The 15,141-nt window shown below is 59.3% G+C and overlaps 3 protein-coding genes and 1 long non-coding RNA gene across 12 annotated transcripts; 1 reads left to right on the top strand and 3 right to left on the bottom strand.

Annotated features, from left to right (window-relative positions):
* Nucleotides 1-220: 220 nt before the first annotated feature.
* On the bottom strand, nucleotides 221-3,007 carry REX1BD (required for excision 1-B domain containing). The gene is made up of 5 exons (XM_008544241.2): nucleotides 2,633-3,007; nucleotides 2,456-2,538; nucleotides 1,875-2,079; nucleotides 1,092-1,171; nucleotides 221-445 (listed from the first exon to the last, which is right to left on the bottom strand). Exons 1-5 carry the CDS (start codon nucleotides 2,732-2,734, stop codon nucleotides 373-375), a joined length of 543 nt encoding a protein of 180 aa, XP_008542463.1. The 5' UTR covers nucleotides 2,735-3,007; the 3' UTR covers nucleotides 221-372.
* A 1,106-nt stretch (nucleotides 3,008-4,113) lies between these two features.
* On the bottom strand, nucleotides 4,114-6,881 carry UBA52 (ubiquitin A-52 residue ribosomal protein fusion product 1). 5 transcript variants are annotated; one of them, XM_008544236.2, is made up of 5 exons: nucleotides 6,683-6,881; nucleotides 5,484-5,597; nucleotides 5,136-5,222; nucleotides 4,400-4,502; nucleotides 4,114-4,311 (listed from the first exon to the last, which is right to left on the bottom strand). In XM_008544236.2, exons 2-5 carry the CDS (start codon nucleotides 5,584-5,586, stop codon nucleotides 4,218-4,220), a joined length of 387 nt encoding a protein of 128 aa, XP_008542458.1. In that variant the 5' UTR covers nucleotides 5,587-5,597; nucleotides 6,683-6,881; the 3' UTR covers nucleotides 4,114-4,217. The 5 variants fall into 5 exon arrangements, with proteins under 5 accessions (XP_008542458.1, XP_008542457.1, XP_008542459.1 ...); XM_008544235.2 differs by having other exon boundaries at nucleotides 5,484-5,594; nucleotides 6,683-6,879; XM_008544237.2 differs by having other exon boundaries at nucleotides 5,484-5,594; nucleotides 6,661-6,773.
* On the top strand, nucleotides 6,829-10,765 carry LOC139077782 (uncharacterized). Its single transcript, XR_011530253.1, has 2 exons — nucleotides 6,829-7,355; nucleotides 10,389-10,765. It is a non-coding gene; the product is annotated as an uncharacterized lncRNA (long non-coding RNA).
* Nucleotides 7,830-14,968, bottom strand: KXD1 (KxDL motif containing 1). Of its 5 annotated transcripts, none has more exons than XM_070586653.1 (7): nucleotides 14,800-14,860; nucleotides 14,052-14,117; nucleotides 13,638-13,797; nucleotides 12,119-12,240; nucleotides 10,916-11,068; nucleotides 9,559-9,605; nucleotides 7,830-8,766 (listed from the first exon to the last, which is right to left on the bottom strand). In XM_070586653.1, exons 3-7 carry the CDS (start codon nucleotides 13,710-13,712, stop codon nucleotides 8,537-8,539), a joined length of 627 nt encoding a protein of 208 aa, XP_070442754.1. In that variant the 5' UTR covers nucleotides 13,713-13,797; nucleotides 14,052-14,117; nucleotides 14,800-14,860; the 3' UTR covers nucleotides 7,830-8,536. The 5 variants fall into 5 exon arrangements, with proteins under 5 accessions (XP_070442754.1, XP_070442755.1, XP_070442756.1 ...); XM_070586654.1 differs by having other exon boundaries at nucleotides 14,765-14,835; XM_070586655.1 differs by lacking the exon at nucleotides 13,638-13,797 and having other exon boundaries at nucleotides 14,800-14,901.
* Between the last annotated feature and the right edge of the window lie 173 nt (nucleotides 14,969-15,141).

Genomic DNA, 15,141 nt, shown 5'->3' with positions numbered 1-15,141 from the left:
TTTGGGATTGCAATCTTTACCTCCCAGAATTTCAGACTCTTTCTCTCCACGCTCTGAAATATCTGGTTCTAAACTCCTTGGATGGTGTGATTCAAAACACCCGAGTTTCTACAGATCAGGAGGAGGGTAGAGTCGTCCACCTGCCATCCCTGTCCCTGTGGGGCCCCCTGCCCAGGCACACCCCCTCCAGCACCCCAGGACAGAGACAGTGGAACGGCTCTAGAGAAAAGGTTCTTTATTCTGGGAGGCACGGTGAACTCAAGGAAGGTCAGCAGCTCAGCAGGGTGCAACCCTAGCCAGCTGGCAGTCAGGGCTGGGCTGGGCGCCATCCGTCCCATTTCCCATGCTCCGTGTGTCCCTGGGAAGCCACCGTCACTCCGAAGATTCCGCATCAAACTTAAGGTCTTGAAGAACCTCACTGATTGCCTCCATGGTTTTAATTACCCTACAAGAGCGGATAGGAACTATAAATAAAACCCAGATGGGGCGAATTAGCCGGCGCTGTGCAGCTCTGAGAGAGCTGTGGCAAGCTCCGGGCCCTCCTGCCCACTGCCAGTCCCCCAGGCAGCGCTAGTGGCTGGGGGAACAATTTGGGTGCCTAGGAGGAGGGGTGGTCCCATAGGTCAAAGTGGGTGGAGAGAAAAGGCCATCTTGGGTGGGTGGGTGCCATCAGGAGGGTGTGCAGCGTGACGATGGCAGAGGTCAAGTGGGTGTGCATGTGTGTGTGCTTGGGGAGCTGAGGGCAGGAATGTGCAAGCGTGTGCCCCATGGGGCCTGGGAGACTGTGTCCAAGCTCCTAGTCCAGCCATGTGAGCAGGACTGGCATGTGTGAGGTGTGCATCTGTGTCCTGGAAATACACAGCGAGTCTGGTGTGAGATTGCAGGGTGTGTGCACTGGGGGAGCCTGTGCTGTAGGCCTAGGAGCCACCAGGTGAGGACTCTGACGTGCACTCCGTAAGGGTTGCGCGCAGGTCCAGAGGGTCGGCTGGGTCTAACCGTGCCAGGCCTGGGCCACAGCTAGTTAGGGGGCACAGTGCCCGAGGGGGCATGTGCAAATGTAGCATGGCCAGCCCCTGGGAGGCAGCGCTCACTTCATCTTCAGCTGATGCATCTGTAGGGGATCCTCCTGCCCCGTCAGCTCTGGCGCCCCCATCAGCTGCAGCAGGGCCACCTGAGGGGGATGGGCAGCAGGGAAAATGTCACCGCGGGTAGAGGACCACCGCCGCCCTCCCACACAGATCAGGAAGACACTGAAGCACCCAGAAAGGCAGCGCAGGGGGAGTGGGGCCACGGCAGGGAGTCTAGAAGGGCTTCGCACGGAAGGAGGCTGGGATTGAGAGGAGCTTCTGAGGAGGAGGGGAGCGTGGGCGGGCCTTAGACTGGCGCAAAGAGCGCCGTGGGCGTGGCCTCACGCGGCCTTGGCCTGGGAATAGTAGTGTATCTCGGTCAGGATTGGCTGTGTAGGACAGGCCCAGAACCTAGGCTGGGATCTCGGGTTACTTGAGATGGGACGTGGTCTGGAAATCCACGCCCCTCAATCTGCAGGGGGTTGAGGACCATTCCTCAGGCTTCGGGAAGAGCCAGAGGTGGAAGAAGCGTTGCAGGGGCTGGGTCTGGGCATCCTGGGATAGCGTTGAGGCTGGGGGCGGGGCCTGGGACTAAACAAAACCTGGATCAAAGTAGCGGGGACAGTAGAGGAGAGACAGGAGAATCTCAAGTGAAACTTTAGTGAAGGATTGAGGTGGGGTCTGGGGCGCCGGGGGCGTGGGATTGGGAGGCTGGAGCCTGGCCCCTCCGCCAAGGGGCGCACAGTGGCCCATAGTTGGAGACACAAGTCACGGAGGAAGGGACAGCGGCTGGGGGCGGGGCCTCACCGTGGCCAGGCGCGTCTCCTCCAGCTGCTGCAGACTGCGCACGTGGCCCGCGAGCAGTGGCTGCGCTCGGCGCCCGGCCAGTTCGGCTTCCACCGCCAGCACCTCCCGCGAGGCAGCGGCGAAGGCCTGGGTCACCTCGTGCACGGTGCTCCGGTAGCGCGGGAAATCGTAGGGCGGGCCGCTGTGCAGATACTGACGGTGGCCTCTGCGGCAGGTGGGGGTCCTGAGGCTACGCCCCCAGGCCCTGCACCCGCATCGACCACCTGAAAGCTCCCCGGGGAAGTGTCCCTGGAGCCCAGAGTGTGGAGGACGTTCTCTGACTGCCGCAGGGGAACCCGAGACAAACCCACCTCTGCGCTTGGGGAAGGGAGAGACGCCACACGGAGTGGGACGTCGGGAAGTGGGGACGCGCCCTGGGTCCCTGCGAGCAAAAGCAAAGATCTGCTCCCCCCGCAAACCCCACCTCACCTCTGACAACGCAGCCACACGGGGACCCAGCTCCGCCCCTGGGCACGCCCACCCCCGGAGTGGGCCGGGGGCTGAACCCTGCGACCCCTGCCCATCCCTGCGCCCGCACTCACTCCTCCAGCCGGCGGAAGGCCTGTGCGCGCTCAGCCTGCAGTTGGTGGATGCGCTGCACCAGCGCCCGGATCGGGGCATCTTTCTACGAGGCAGGAGTCATGGCTGGGGCATGAAGCCGGCGCCCCCGGGCCTGCACCGCCCGGCCCACGCCTGTTCCCCCTCGGGCCCGAGCTCACCCACGGCCACGCCGGCTCCTCGCGCTCTGAGACTCCGGCGGCCGCCGCAGCACCGGGCACAGCAGGCAGAGCGGACTGTGCCGCGGCCTCGGCGGCGATCATGACTGCGCAGCCCCGGCCCCGCCCGGGAGCAGGTTGCTCTACTGCACCAGGCGCCCTCTGCAGGCCCGGAGGTCTCTGGCCCCCAGCCTGTGGCCAACCTGTCCGGAAACCTGGAGACTCAGAGACCCCGGGTAAGAACAGGGAACGAAGGAAGACTAGGGCCTTCTCAGGTCTGATACCCTCCACCCACCCCACCCCTCTGCTTGTTCCCCTCTAGCATCTGCCTTATGTCTTGTCTGTCTTTGAACGTATCGTTCTGTATACAGCAAGACTGTCCTTGTCTGTAGGTTTGTTTCTGTATACCTATAGCAACACCCGACGTCATCTCCTCCGCACATCCCTTCCCCACTCTAATGAAGAGAACGAAGCCAGAAGTGACATGTCATTTAACGCCACCAGTTTGTGACAAGAGCGGGATTTGAACGAAGGTTCTGAGGTCGTGGGAAGCCAGCCAGCTTTGTTGAGTAGATTCCTCAGCACGTTCTCTGCGAACTGCTCCTCGGGAGGGAGCCAGAGGAGGGCTGCACAAAGGCCCTGAGGTGGGAGCCCAGCGCACTGCTGAAACCAGCAGGGCCTCACATTAAGTGCAGAGAAGACCTCGGAGCTCTCCGTTGGAGACACACCACCTAGCTTGAGCTTCAGGAAGCTTCCTCTTCCAGGGGGGATGTGGGGAAGACCAGAAAGATGGTGGTGGCCTGGCCTGAGGAGGCAGTGGACAGGGATGAAATCAAGTTAACTGAGGCATGGGGTGCCAGACCCTTTCGCTGGCACTTCTGATCTCAGCTGTTCTCAGCATGACTGTCCAGGCCTGGGTCATCACCCACACTAAGCTGCAGTCATCTCAAGACAAAAGCACGGCCTTGCCAGGGGCAGTCCAGGGCACCATAAGCCTCAGCTGACGTGCAGGAGCATCACTCCAAGTTCCATACACACTAAGGCCTGCCCTGCCCAGAGCGCCAGCACTGGATTTCGGTGGGGCTCAGGGGCCCCTATGGGTCAGTCCAAACCAAGAGCAGGTGTCTTACACTAGGCCGGGTGCTCCTTTCTGCCCACCCCCTGGCCCACAACTGGACACCTCCAGGGCCCAGCAACGAGAGTCATCAACGTGCCTGCCCAGGTCGCACCAGTCCCTGGGCTGAGGCTCCTCATTGCCATGTTATAGATGACAGAACTCAGGGGGGCAGGCTCACAAGGCTATGTGGCAGGGGGCTGGTTATGACAGACCCCTTCGGACATGAAGGACAGGGCCCACAGCCCACTGACAGATGTGACAACTGGAACCCATGACAGCAGACCCCCAAGAGGTATGCAGAGTCCCTAAGGGAGATGCCCACACCTCAGCCACCTCCCATTACACAGACCAGCCACAGGGACACCAGTTACTGCTCCAGTCAATGAAAGGGAAACTTTATTGAGGCCCCAGGGCCATGGGGCTCAGGCAGGAGGTGACGCTTCGGGCAAAGGAGGAGCCAGAGGAGGGGCCTTATTTGACCTTCTTCTTGGGGCGCAGGTTGTTGGTGTGGCCGCACTTCTTCTTGCGGCAGTTGACAGCACGAGGGTGCAGGCGAGCATAACACCTGCACAAGGACAGGAGGGACCCGTAAGGGCAATCCCTCCCCACCAGGGCCAGCCCCCGCCCTGCCCCACCCCGCCCCTGCAGCATACTTGCGGCAAATCATCTTGTCGCAGTTGTATTTCTGGGCGAGCTGGCGGAGGGAAGGCTCAATGATGCCACCCCGCAGGCGGAGCACCAAGTGCAGGGTGGACTCTACAGGAAACAAAGGTCGGAGAGAGACAGTAACTGAGCCGGGCCCAGCACCTCGGCTCGCAGGTGCAGGGCAGGGCCCGTCACCTGAGAGCTTCTCCAGTGTGATGGAGACATGTCAGAATCCCTAGGCAGTTCATGTAATGGACACGCCAGCCCAGCCCACCATAGAGCCACTATCTTGTCATTTCCCACCAGCCTTTGGGGAGTCTGAGGCTAATATACGCCAACAGTGGCATCCATCTGGGTTTCCCGACAGGCAAGGCAATTTCTAGCAATTTCTAAGTGGTGCAAGAATGGTCTTTTATTTTGCTGGGCAAGACAGTTAAATCTTGTTGCTGCAAAAAGTGACACTGATTTCCTTTAAAGTAGTTACCACATTTTTAACAAAACACAAGTGTTAAAAAAAACAATGTGAACAAGAACATGGGAACCCACTGCCATCTGGAAGGCATCATGAGATGCTTTTCAGTGCTGAAAACAGTGTCTTATGAAGCAGAACTCCCCAGCCCCATCTGGCCCTCACCTTAAGAACCACCCCCACCCCCTGTCCTGGTACCAATGAGGCTGTCAGTGCCCCTATCCCAGCTCCTAGGCCTCATAGGGCCCTGTCCAACCACCCTACCCCTCAGATACCTTTCTGGATATTGTAGTCTGAGAGAGTGCGGCCGTCCTCCAGCTGTTTGCCGGCAAAAATCAGACGCTGCTGGTCAGGTGGGATGCCTGGGGAGAGGGCGAGCAGTTCAGTTCCTGAGGCTCTGGGCAAACACACTACTAGGCAGCTCCCCCCTCCTCCACAGGGCTGCCCCAGCATTACCCACAACCTGTCAAAAGGGCAATTGAGGTAGCAAGCACAAGTTGCCTTTCCAGGATCACAGGCAAGGCTGAGGTCTGTCCAAGCCCAATATCCATCCCACGGGACAGCAGCTGCCCTGGGCTGAGGGGCTCCCACTGGAGAGAGGATCCAGCTCCAGCCCAACTCACCCTCCTTGTCTTGGATTTTAGCTTTAACATTCTCAATGGTGTCACTGGGCTCAACCTCGAGGGTGATGGTCTTGCCCGTCAGGGTCTTCACAAAGATCTGCATGTCTGCGTCTGCTGGGTGGGTGGGGGGATGGAGATGGAGGGAGTGGTGACCCTGCAGGTCTGTGCAGCCCTGTGCACGCACTGACCCAACTGCAGGCCTGCCCCAGTGCTGGTTTTTTCCCACCCCTCCAAGCCTGCAGCTCAAACATGTCCTGTTAACCAACAACCACGCTTCCTCCACCTTATTCCTGGACCTGTGGCACCAATGTGCTTCATGGGAACAAGGACTGTGGTTAAGCTCCTTGTGCCCAGCTGAGAAGGGATTTCATCAACTTTGCAGATGGACTAAGTACATGGCCAAGGCACCATCTTGCCAGGCACATTTTCCCCTAGCGTGGTCTGGAGGTCCTGTCCTTCCTTCCCTCCCCCAGCCTCTGGCTCCATCTGCTCCACAAGCTGCCCTTCCCACAGCCTGGGTGGGAAGCCCATCTTAGCAGCCATCCCCCCAACACACGCACTTTCCTCCCTGCAGTTCCTCTCCTCTCCAACTCCAAGCTAGGACTCCCAACACTCTGGCTTCCTTCTCGGTTACGCCCGAACTCGCCAGACCACACTTCCTGCCTTTGCTACGACCCATAAATAGTATCTGCCGACCACGTGCCAGGTACTTGTTTACACATAACACTTCATTTTCCAAATAAAGAAAAACAGAGCCTAGAAGATGGGCGCTACTACCAGCCTCTCCTTACAGATGTGTTGTATGTAACAGGCAAAGACCCAGTTCCGGGTGTCAACGTTTTTGAAGGGTTATGGGCAGTGTCTAGCGTGGAGAAAAAGTTACACGCTTAACACCCCTCCCCCGCCACCTCAGATGTCCCGGGGAGAACCCATCCCCGCCCCAAGGACGCGTGGGAGAGGTCTGGGCTGCCGGGGCGGGCAGGCCCCTCTCCCCAAGGCCGGTTCGCCACCCGGAGCCCGGTCCAGGCTCGGAACCCCGGCCCCACGCGCCCTGTTCAGCCGATCTGGCCGCCCCGCGGAGCCTGGTCTGCGCGGACGGGTTCGGAGCTGGCCCTTCCGCAGCCAGGGCCCCCGCGGCTTCCCACAGCCTCCCGCCCGACCCTGGCCCGGCGCGAACCCGCAAAGCCACCGACACCGACCCGCTCGGCCGCCTCGTTGAAGAGAAAGAGGGCGGCGGAACCGGAAACCGTCGATTCGCCGCCGAGAGCGCCTGCGCACCGCGCACGCTGCGCGCCTGCGTCACAATCCGCGCCGCTCTCGTGGCCCCGCCCCTGTCCCCGCCCCTGTCCCCGCCCCTCTGCCATGTTGGGTGCTGGCGAACGAAGCCCCCGCGCCTGTGGGCGGTCATCGCTCACCTGCTTCCGGGGTGAGCCCCGCCCTCCGGGTCACGTGAGAAGAGTACCGCACCTTTCCTGGTGTTGCCCGTCAGGCTGAAGTCCGCTGGCGCGTCACGGGCGCTCTGGGAATCCTTGCCGAGTAGAGGAGACTGTTTTGTGCTAAAGCAGAGGCACTAAGCGGAGGGTCTGCGGGTCCGGGACGCAGGGGTCGGGACAGGGAAGGTAGGAGGGGCGCAGGGGCCGGACGTGCGAGACCCCTTGGGCGCCACCCGAGGCACCTAACGCCCCGAGGTGGTTATTAGAAAGCTCTCTGACCGCTGTGCAGATGGATTTCACGGCGGAGGGTACGGGAACAGAGACAGCACTTGGGGCTGGTGCAGTCACCCAGGAAAATGGGGCTGGGACTCAGGCTCTGTTAGGCTGTAGGACCGAGAAGACTCGCGGATGGCTAGAAGGTGCCGCGCGCCGCAAAGAGGTGAGGACTGAGAAGGTAGCTGTGGGTTTGGCAGCGTCTCTCTTTATTTCCTTAAACACTTCCCTGCGCCCCCTATGGACCAGGCAAAAGTAGACACTTTCGGGTGTGGACAGATGCCTTTAATAACAATTTCTAAGTGCTTCAAAGGTGAGGGGACTCTGTGGATGGGACCAGTGTAGCTCCGTGAGGAGCCTACCCTGGGACTGAGACCTGGAGAAAGAGTTATTCAAGGAGGTCAGGGAATAGTGTTGGGAGGAGTGGGAACAGCACGTGCGAGGGTCTAGGTGGTGACAGGAACTAGGGTTATTATGGCTGCCACCACCAGAGACTCCCACCAAGAGCAGCCACATCTCTCCCTAGTCTAGTTGTGCCTGGCTGGCTGCACCCCATCCTGTCCCACATACAGTATTTGTCCCCCTTCTGGGCTGCTAGGCCCAAGAATGGAAGAAATATACTGCTAGGTGCATCTTTCCCTTTTTAGTAATGGAGTCTTTTTATTGATAACTTCCCAACAGCATCTGTAAACATCGGGTACAAAAATATTCCGTTTAAATTCTGTTTTCCAAGGTGGCTTGGCTTGCTCCACAGAGACCCTGGGAGAGGCCTGCTGGGCCCTCAGCGTGCACACCTCTGGTCAGAGAAACACAGGCCTTATCAGGCTGGCTGGGGGCTGAGTAGGCGGCCAGCCTCTGTCTTGAGCCTTCCACAGCTGTCTCAGAATCCGCCTTGAGATGCTTTCATCAATACTTTGATTGGACAGAGGGGCAGGGAGACCAGAATTAGTGGGTGTGGGGTGGGCTGAGGCGAACTCAGACATGACAGTGCTTGTCTGCCTTGAGGAGGCCCTGCCCAGGGTGCTGGGGCAGGGGCCATCTGGCTCTGGCCTCTGGGAACCTTGAGTTTTGGTCAGAGCAGACCTCAGGCCTGGCTCTGGAAAAGCCCCCTTGCGCCCAGCCCAATGACTTCAGCTGGGCTCACTGCCCCCTGGCCCGGCAGAGGGGTCTGCAGAGATGTTCTCAGTGAGGGACAAGTGAGAATCATAGACTTCGAGGACTTGCACACCCCCGGGAGGGAGCCTGTCCCCCGGAGCCCTGGATAATGGACAGCGCGGCAAAGCTGTCAATCTTGAGGCAGGGTGTGCGCTGCCGCCTCAGACACCTTGGGAGCGCCGGGGAGCAGGGTTACTCGCCCAGCATCTCCTCGTCGTCCGTCTGGCTGCGGCCATTGATGGCAGGGGAGCCGGGCCGGACGTGGGACAGGTCCTCGAAGCCGGGGCTGAGGGAGGGCGAGACGGTGTCAGGGCTAGTGTCACACGAGCCCGTGCTCTGTTCCGAGGTGGCAATGGTGGTTGTGGTGCTGGGCGGGATGTGGTCCTCATCCTCGTCCTCCAGGAGGGAGGCCTCCGGGATGTCTAGGGGAAGGAGGCCCAGGAGTTGGCGTCATCATCGTGTCGGGCACCGTGACGAGGGATTAACTGGGCCAGTGACCCCTGACAGCTCCCCCCACCCCACGGAGCATGACTTGGGCCATTTTACAGAGGAGGAAACTGAGGCTTAGGCAGGTGAGAGGCCTCCCTTCAAGGTGAGGTGAGGTAAGGACTCAGGTTCTCTGGGGTCAGGCTGGGAGGCCTGGGGGCAAGCTGAGCCTGGCTCTGCCCTCTTGACTCCGTCCCCTGGGCCAGGCCCCTCACCTGCCCTTGCCTCAGGTCCCCGCTCTATAAAGTGGGACTGACGACAGCATCACCTTTGTGCCTGTGGTTGTCAGCAGCCCTGGGGTGGGGAGCTGTTGGTCCATTCAGCAGATGGGGTCAACCAAGGCTCAGCATGGGGGGACGCTGAGCTTCCTCTGATGAGTCGCTGCCCCCCTGGGCCTCAGTTTCCCCCTGTGTAAAATGGGGACACTCACAGCCCTACCTCACAGGTGAGTGGTTGCGGGTAAGAGCCTGGCTTGTAGGGGTATATTGTGCTCACTAAAGCAAGGATTGTCACTATTTTTGTCCACATTCCCTGGTGCAACCTCGCCCCAGGGAGGGGACCCTAGTCCCAGCACCTGCTACACAGGTTGCTAAGATGACCAAGCCAGCACTCCCGCCTCTGCCCCCTGTGTCAGGTCTCTCTGGACCCATTGTCTACTGGGGCCTGGGCTGAGGGTGCTGGCATCTGAGGGCACAGAGGCCAGATGTGGGGTGCAGGGTGACACTTACGGCTGAAGGCTTCTGGGTGCTGCCTGGCCAGCTTCCCTTTCAGTGTCCTGCAGGGGAAGGGAAGGCACACAGAGCTGAACATGGCTGGTAGACAAGCTGGGCCTGTGCCGGCCGAGAACCCTTGCCGTCAGCTCTGGGCCCGGGGGCGGCGGGAACTTCCCTGTCACTGCTGTCGCACCCTGCTCGGGGCTGGAGGGAGGCCCAGGCGCTCAGCCCTGTGGACGGACCTCCCACTCCCGGGGGTGGGCACCAGCCACCCAGCTGTCACCCAGCTCCCGCCCATCCTGGGTGCTTGGTCTTCGCTCTGGCTGGGCCTTCCACTGGCAGCACTCCCCTTCCGTCTAACTCCCCCCTGCCAGGACGGCCTTCCAGCAAGCTGCCCCCAGCAGCTGCTCCTCTGGGCGACAGGTCTCGGCCTGTCTCTCCATCCGTGGGGGGAGGGGTCTGTGTGGGGGCCAGGAGTACCAACTCATGCAAACCCCAACACCGCACACTGGCTCCCATGAAACTGAAGTTCACAGAGCTGCATCGCTTCCCTTTCTTTAACGAGGCGTTTTTCCTCAAAGGCTGCAGCACTGTTTACAGAGAATTCCAAAGGGGTCTGCGGAGCGCAGGCTCTCATCCTTGCCTGTGACCGGCCAGCCCCTCCCTGCCGGGTGCCGCCTGGGTGATAGAGAGACACACAGAAGGTGTCGCCCCTTGGGGTTCCTGTCTACCCCCACCCCCGACCCCCGCCACACCATACCTGGACAGCCAGCCGGCTGAGACGCCCTAGAAAAGGGGTGCTTTTATAAAGGATCCAACCAGCCTGTCTTGTGATTTCTGCACAGAACTTGCTCAAAGAGACACGTTCCCCTCAATCTTTGGCCACTGCCCCCAAGCCAGAGGAAGAGGCACCAGCTTGTCCCGGGCCAGGCGCGCTGGCCGCGGTTGTTCATGGTGGCCGGGATGACGCGCGCTCCAGGCGCTGCATCTGGCGTTCTCTGTGTCCCGGGACTTGGACGTCATCTTCCCTGTCCTCAGGACCTGGCTCGGGAAGGACCCACACAACCCGGCAAGCTCACTTGCTCCTTGCGAGAAGACCTGGGGGGGCAAGGGGCCTGGAACTGGCCTTTCCCTGTCTGTCCTTGCCTGCCTTTTGTCTTATGCATCTGGTGCTGTGTTGCATTGTTTGAAAAGAAATAAAATTTAAATTCAGAAACATTAAGATTTTTATCCCAAAATTCAGATCTTCCTGGATGCTAAGTGCGCGATGAAGCCTCATAAAATAAACAAGCTGCAGCTCCCCGTTGCCCTCACTGAAGATAGGAGGAACTCAATGGAGGCTCGGGTCAGGAGGGAGGGCCTGAGCACCCACCTGATCCTGCGGAAGATGCTGTCCAGGTCCCGCTTCATCTCCACCAGCGTCCTCGTGTGGTGCAGGAAGCGCTCAGTCATCTGCTGCAGGCGGGCGCTTGACAGGTTGTTGAAGTTCAGCAGCATCTCGTTGGTCTTCTCAAAGCGGTCCAGCCTGGTGGCAGAGAGAGGGCACCAACTCCTCTGCACCATCTCCAGGGCCCTGCTAATGACGGGGCCCTGCCAAATGATCATGCTAAGTCCTTTCCTGCACCATGACCTTTGTATGTGCCATTCCCTTGTCCTACAGAGCTCTACCTGCTGTTTGAGCCACCTAGCAAACTCCTCTTCAACCTTCAAAACCCTACTCAAGTGTGCCCTCCTCATGTAGCCTTCACCTTCTCCCCCAAGCAGGCTGTTTGATTCCCCTGACTCCCCAAGTTCCAGGTTGTTCCTCTGGAACAGCCCTGATACCATGAAGCCACAAAGGTCTGTGTCTGGTTTTGTGCCCCCTCAGTCTGGGAGTTCCCTAGGCCAGGTCTGAATCAGACCTAAAGAACTAAGAGAGATGGGCACTGCTGAGACTCAGACATACCTAGCACTCATCACAGAGCGAGGGAGATGTAAGGGTATCAGGTCTGTGCTGTCCCGTAAATAGAAGGAAGAGTCTTACAGCTTAGAATAAAGACACGAAAATAAAGCCCCAGGAGGCTGCGCTTCCACCCCAAGGCCGTGTCAGCTGCGCTCCCTCACAGGGCCAGCTGGAATTAGGGTGAGGCTGTAAAGGCCACAGGGCCAGGCCCCATGGAGGACAAAGGGCACTCACAGCCCCTCCAAGAGACCCAGGCCCTCTGCAGAAACAGCCTGGACAGCGAGAGACCAGGCTCCCAACAGGAAGTCAGCACACTGGCTCCCTCACATCCCCCAGCAGCCTCTCCTATGCCCCCAATTCTCCCCTCCCCAGGCCTCGGGACAGGAGTTGCTGCGGCCCCCGCCAAACCGTCTGCAGCTGCAAACCCGTCTGAAAGCCCTGCTTCCTGTGCCAAGGCCTTGCCTCCAGGCCAGGAAAAGACTTATTTTGGAGCCAGTCGCAGATTTGCTAATTTCCTTCATTTTAGCACCAGTGTGGGCCTAAGGTAGGGCCGGGCAGGGCAAGAACACTGGCCAACAAATGGATTCCTTCCCTTCCCATGCCGGGGACCCACGGCCCTTGCCCACCACTCACATGTTCTTCTGGGCCAGGATGATGGCATTGACGTCGTCCGCATTCACCATGCTCAGGATGCGGCTGCAGAAGACCCTCGAGGCCGAGTCCGGGGGGTCCATCTCTTCCTCCTCCTCCGCTGCCTGAAACAGGCAAGAAGTCTTCAGTCTGCACCAGTCACCACGGGGGGTGGGACAGAGAGGAGGCGCCGGCAACCACAAAGGCTGCCTGAACATGAGTGGGTCGTGCCACCCGAGCCTCAGCTTTGTCACCTGGGAATTCGGGGGTGTTCTGAGAACTACAGGAGACCATGTTTGTAACATGAGAATCCCATCAGCTTCCCACCTCCGTGTGCCCAAGGTCAGGGGCAACTTCGGCCTGCACAGATCTGCCAGCCTCCTCCCACATCCCCACCCTTGGCCCACTCCCACCACAAGGCCTTTGCACCAGCCGTCCCATCAAATCACCACCACCTCCAATGTCTTCTCTCCCAAGAGGTCTTCGCTGACTCCCCCGACTCTGGCCACTCTTATTGCTCCACCTTGTTCTAACTGCTTCACTGGCGTGTCTTTTCCTGAAATTATCTCGGTCGTCAGCTGATCTGTTTGCCTGTCATCCCCACAGCAGTCAGCTCCCAGAGAGCAGAGGCTTGTCTCTCTCGCTCGCTGCTCTGCTCCAGAATGCAGCCCAGAACCCGGCTCATAGCAAGGGATCTCCAGAACTTAGTTTGGCGGAGGCCAACACAACCTTTCAAACTCAGCCCTGCCGCTAGACTTGTACTAGCACATTAAAGCCAACAGTTTCACGCACTCGCAGCCAGGCTGTGGGCCCAGCAACCCAGACGGCTCTGCTGTTCCCAGCTCCCCTGGCAGGCAGATGACCATGCCAGGGCAGGAGGGGCCACAGCTTCAGCACTGACCCTCCTGAGGTGCAGGGGCAGGGGGGAGGGTCAGGAAAAACCCAGAATTCTGACATAGCTTGATTCTGGGGTCCACACATTTAATGGCTGACAGAAAGACCTGCTTGTGATTGGTTAAAATTTACACACAGGATCAGGAGGGTCTTTCAGAGCTCACTTGATCTACTATATGCTAAACAAGGCACTAACATCACACACTGGGAACTGTTATCATCCTTATTTATACCTGAGAAAACTGAGGCTCGGGCTGAGGAACTAGGTCACGAACACACGGCCAGGGAACCTGAGTCACAACTCACATGCCCACGCTCTGCAGGGTCCACAAAGGTGTGAATCCGACCAGGTGTTCAGTAGCCACCCAGGAGGAGACAGCTGCTGCTTACAGCAGCTGATTCCTGCCAGACTTGATTTTTTCCAGGGAAAAAATGGAAATACAGGGTTTTTTTTCTCTGTGAAATCGCCTCATTTACAAATGTCAGCAACTAATACTTTTTTTCCCCCAAACACCACGGGGCCGAGTATCTATTTGAGCCCTGAATCTAGCTAGCAGTTTGTAGCCTCTACATGCCTTCTGGAAATAAGCTGCCACCCCTGGTGAAATTCTCCCCACCCAATAATCACCATGTTTATTGAGCTCCCACTGTGTGCCAGGTCCGGACACCCAGACACTCCACATTTCCAAAGAAGCGTGATCATGTATGAAGAGGACACTTGCACTCAAAGGGCAGAGTCATGTGGCGGGAAGTCCACAGCCAGAGCCTGGCAGGCACAGGATTTGGACCTACAGGAAACCATTCTGCTTCAAAGGAGGGCTCTTTCCTGTCTCTGGCTCCCAGATCTGAGGGCTGAGGGATTCGAGGCACACTCCTCCCCACCCCAGCTGTCTCTCTCAGGAAGCCTTCCCTGACTAACAGCTAGTCCGGCCCACAGACAGGGCAGAAATGCCCAGCAAGAGCTCTGGTTCCTGCTCCAAATATATTCATGGGGGAAACACACAGAGAGGGAGGCTGTGTGACCTTGGGAGAGTCACCTCACCTCTTTAAGTCAGTTTTCTCATCCAGAAAATGAGAATAACAAAGAATCAGCATCTCGCAGTGCTATCTGTGGGGAATGAAACCAACAGTGATAAGGCGCTGGGCTCGGATCAGACTGTTTCTTCAAAGGGAGTGTAAAGAAATGCCAGGGCGCGACCCGGGAATCAGCATTTTAACGAGGGCTTGCCGGTGCTTCCAAGAACATGCGCGAACACGTGTATAGCACTTCATTTAATCCCCAACTATCCCTATGAGGCAGACAACTATCGTCTCCGAGGGCAACTAAGGTTCACAGAGGTGGGCTCAGTTACCCAAGGTCACACGGCGACGCAGAGAGGCGCCGCGATTCCACCCAAGTCATTTAACAGAATTTAGTTTGGCGGTCCACACTCAGCAAAACTCGAGTGGGGAAGGGCTTGCATATCCCCTCACGCCCCGCCCCTGCAAAGCGGGGAAACTGAGGCCCAAGCAGGGCAACGCCCAGTTCCGGGTGACACAGCACGGCCTAAACACAGGCGGCCCCAACTCCCGCGCCCCGGATCCGGATCCAGACCGCGGCGCCGCCAACGCGTCCACTGAGCAGACGGGGAAACTGAGGCCTGTGCGCAGGAGAGGTGCCTAGACGTGGCCAGCGGCGCGCCCCACCCCGCGACAGCCCGGGGCCGCGCCCGACCCTGCCCGGCTCCCCAGCGGCCCCGGCGGCCCCAGCCCCACCCAGAACTCGGCCCCGGCGTCGGTGGCAGCGGCACCTGCACATCTGGCGGCCTTGCTCGCGCTTCCGGGATGGCGCCCGCGCCGCCGCGACGTCACCACGCACCATACGTGCGAGCGCGGGTGGCGGCGACGTGCCCGGGGCGGACTTGCGTGCGCGGGGACGCGGCAGGAAGGGGTGAGGCTTAACGCCGCTCCTGTTCGCGTGTCGTCACAACGCATAGCCAGTCAAGGAGTCCTTCTCGCGCCTGCGTAGTTCCCAAAGCCCGAATTCCAAGGCAGCCCGGAAGTGGGTAGAGGAGGCTGCAACACGTCCCTTTTAGTAGGTAGTTAAACTGACAGCCGACGGCGGCAGGCACCCCCCGCCCCGAGGTCAAATA

Source organism: Equus przewalskii, chromosome 20 (assembly GCF_037783145.1).
Source record: "Equus przewalskii isolate Varuska chromosome 20, EquPr2, whole genome shotgun sequence".
NCBI lineage: Eukaryota > Metazoa > Chordata > Mammalia > Perissodactyla > Equidae > Equus > Equus przewalskii.
The sequence above is the reverse complement of the archived record's forward strand: the minus strand, read 5'-3'. Positions and strand labels throughout refer to the sequence as shown.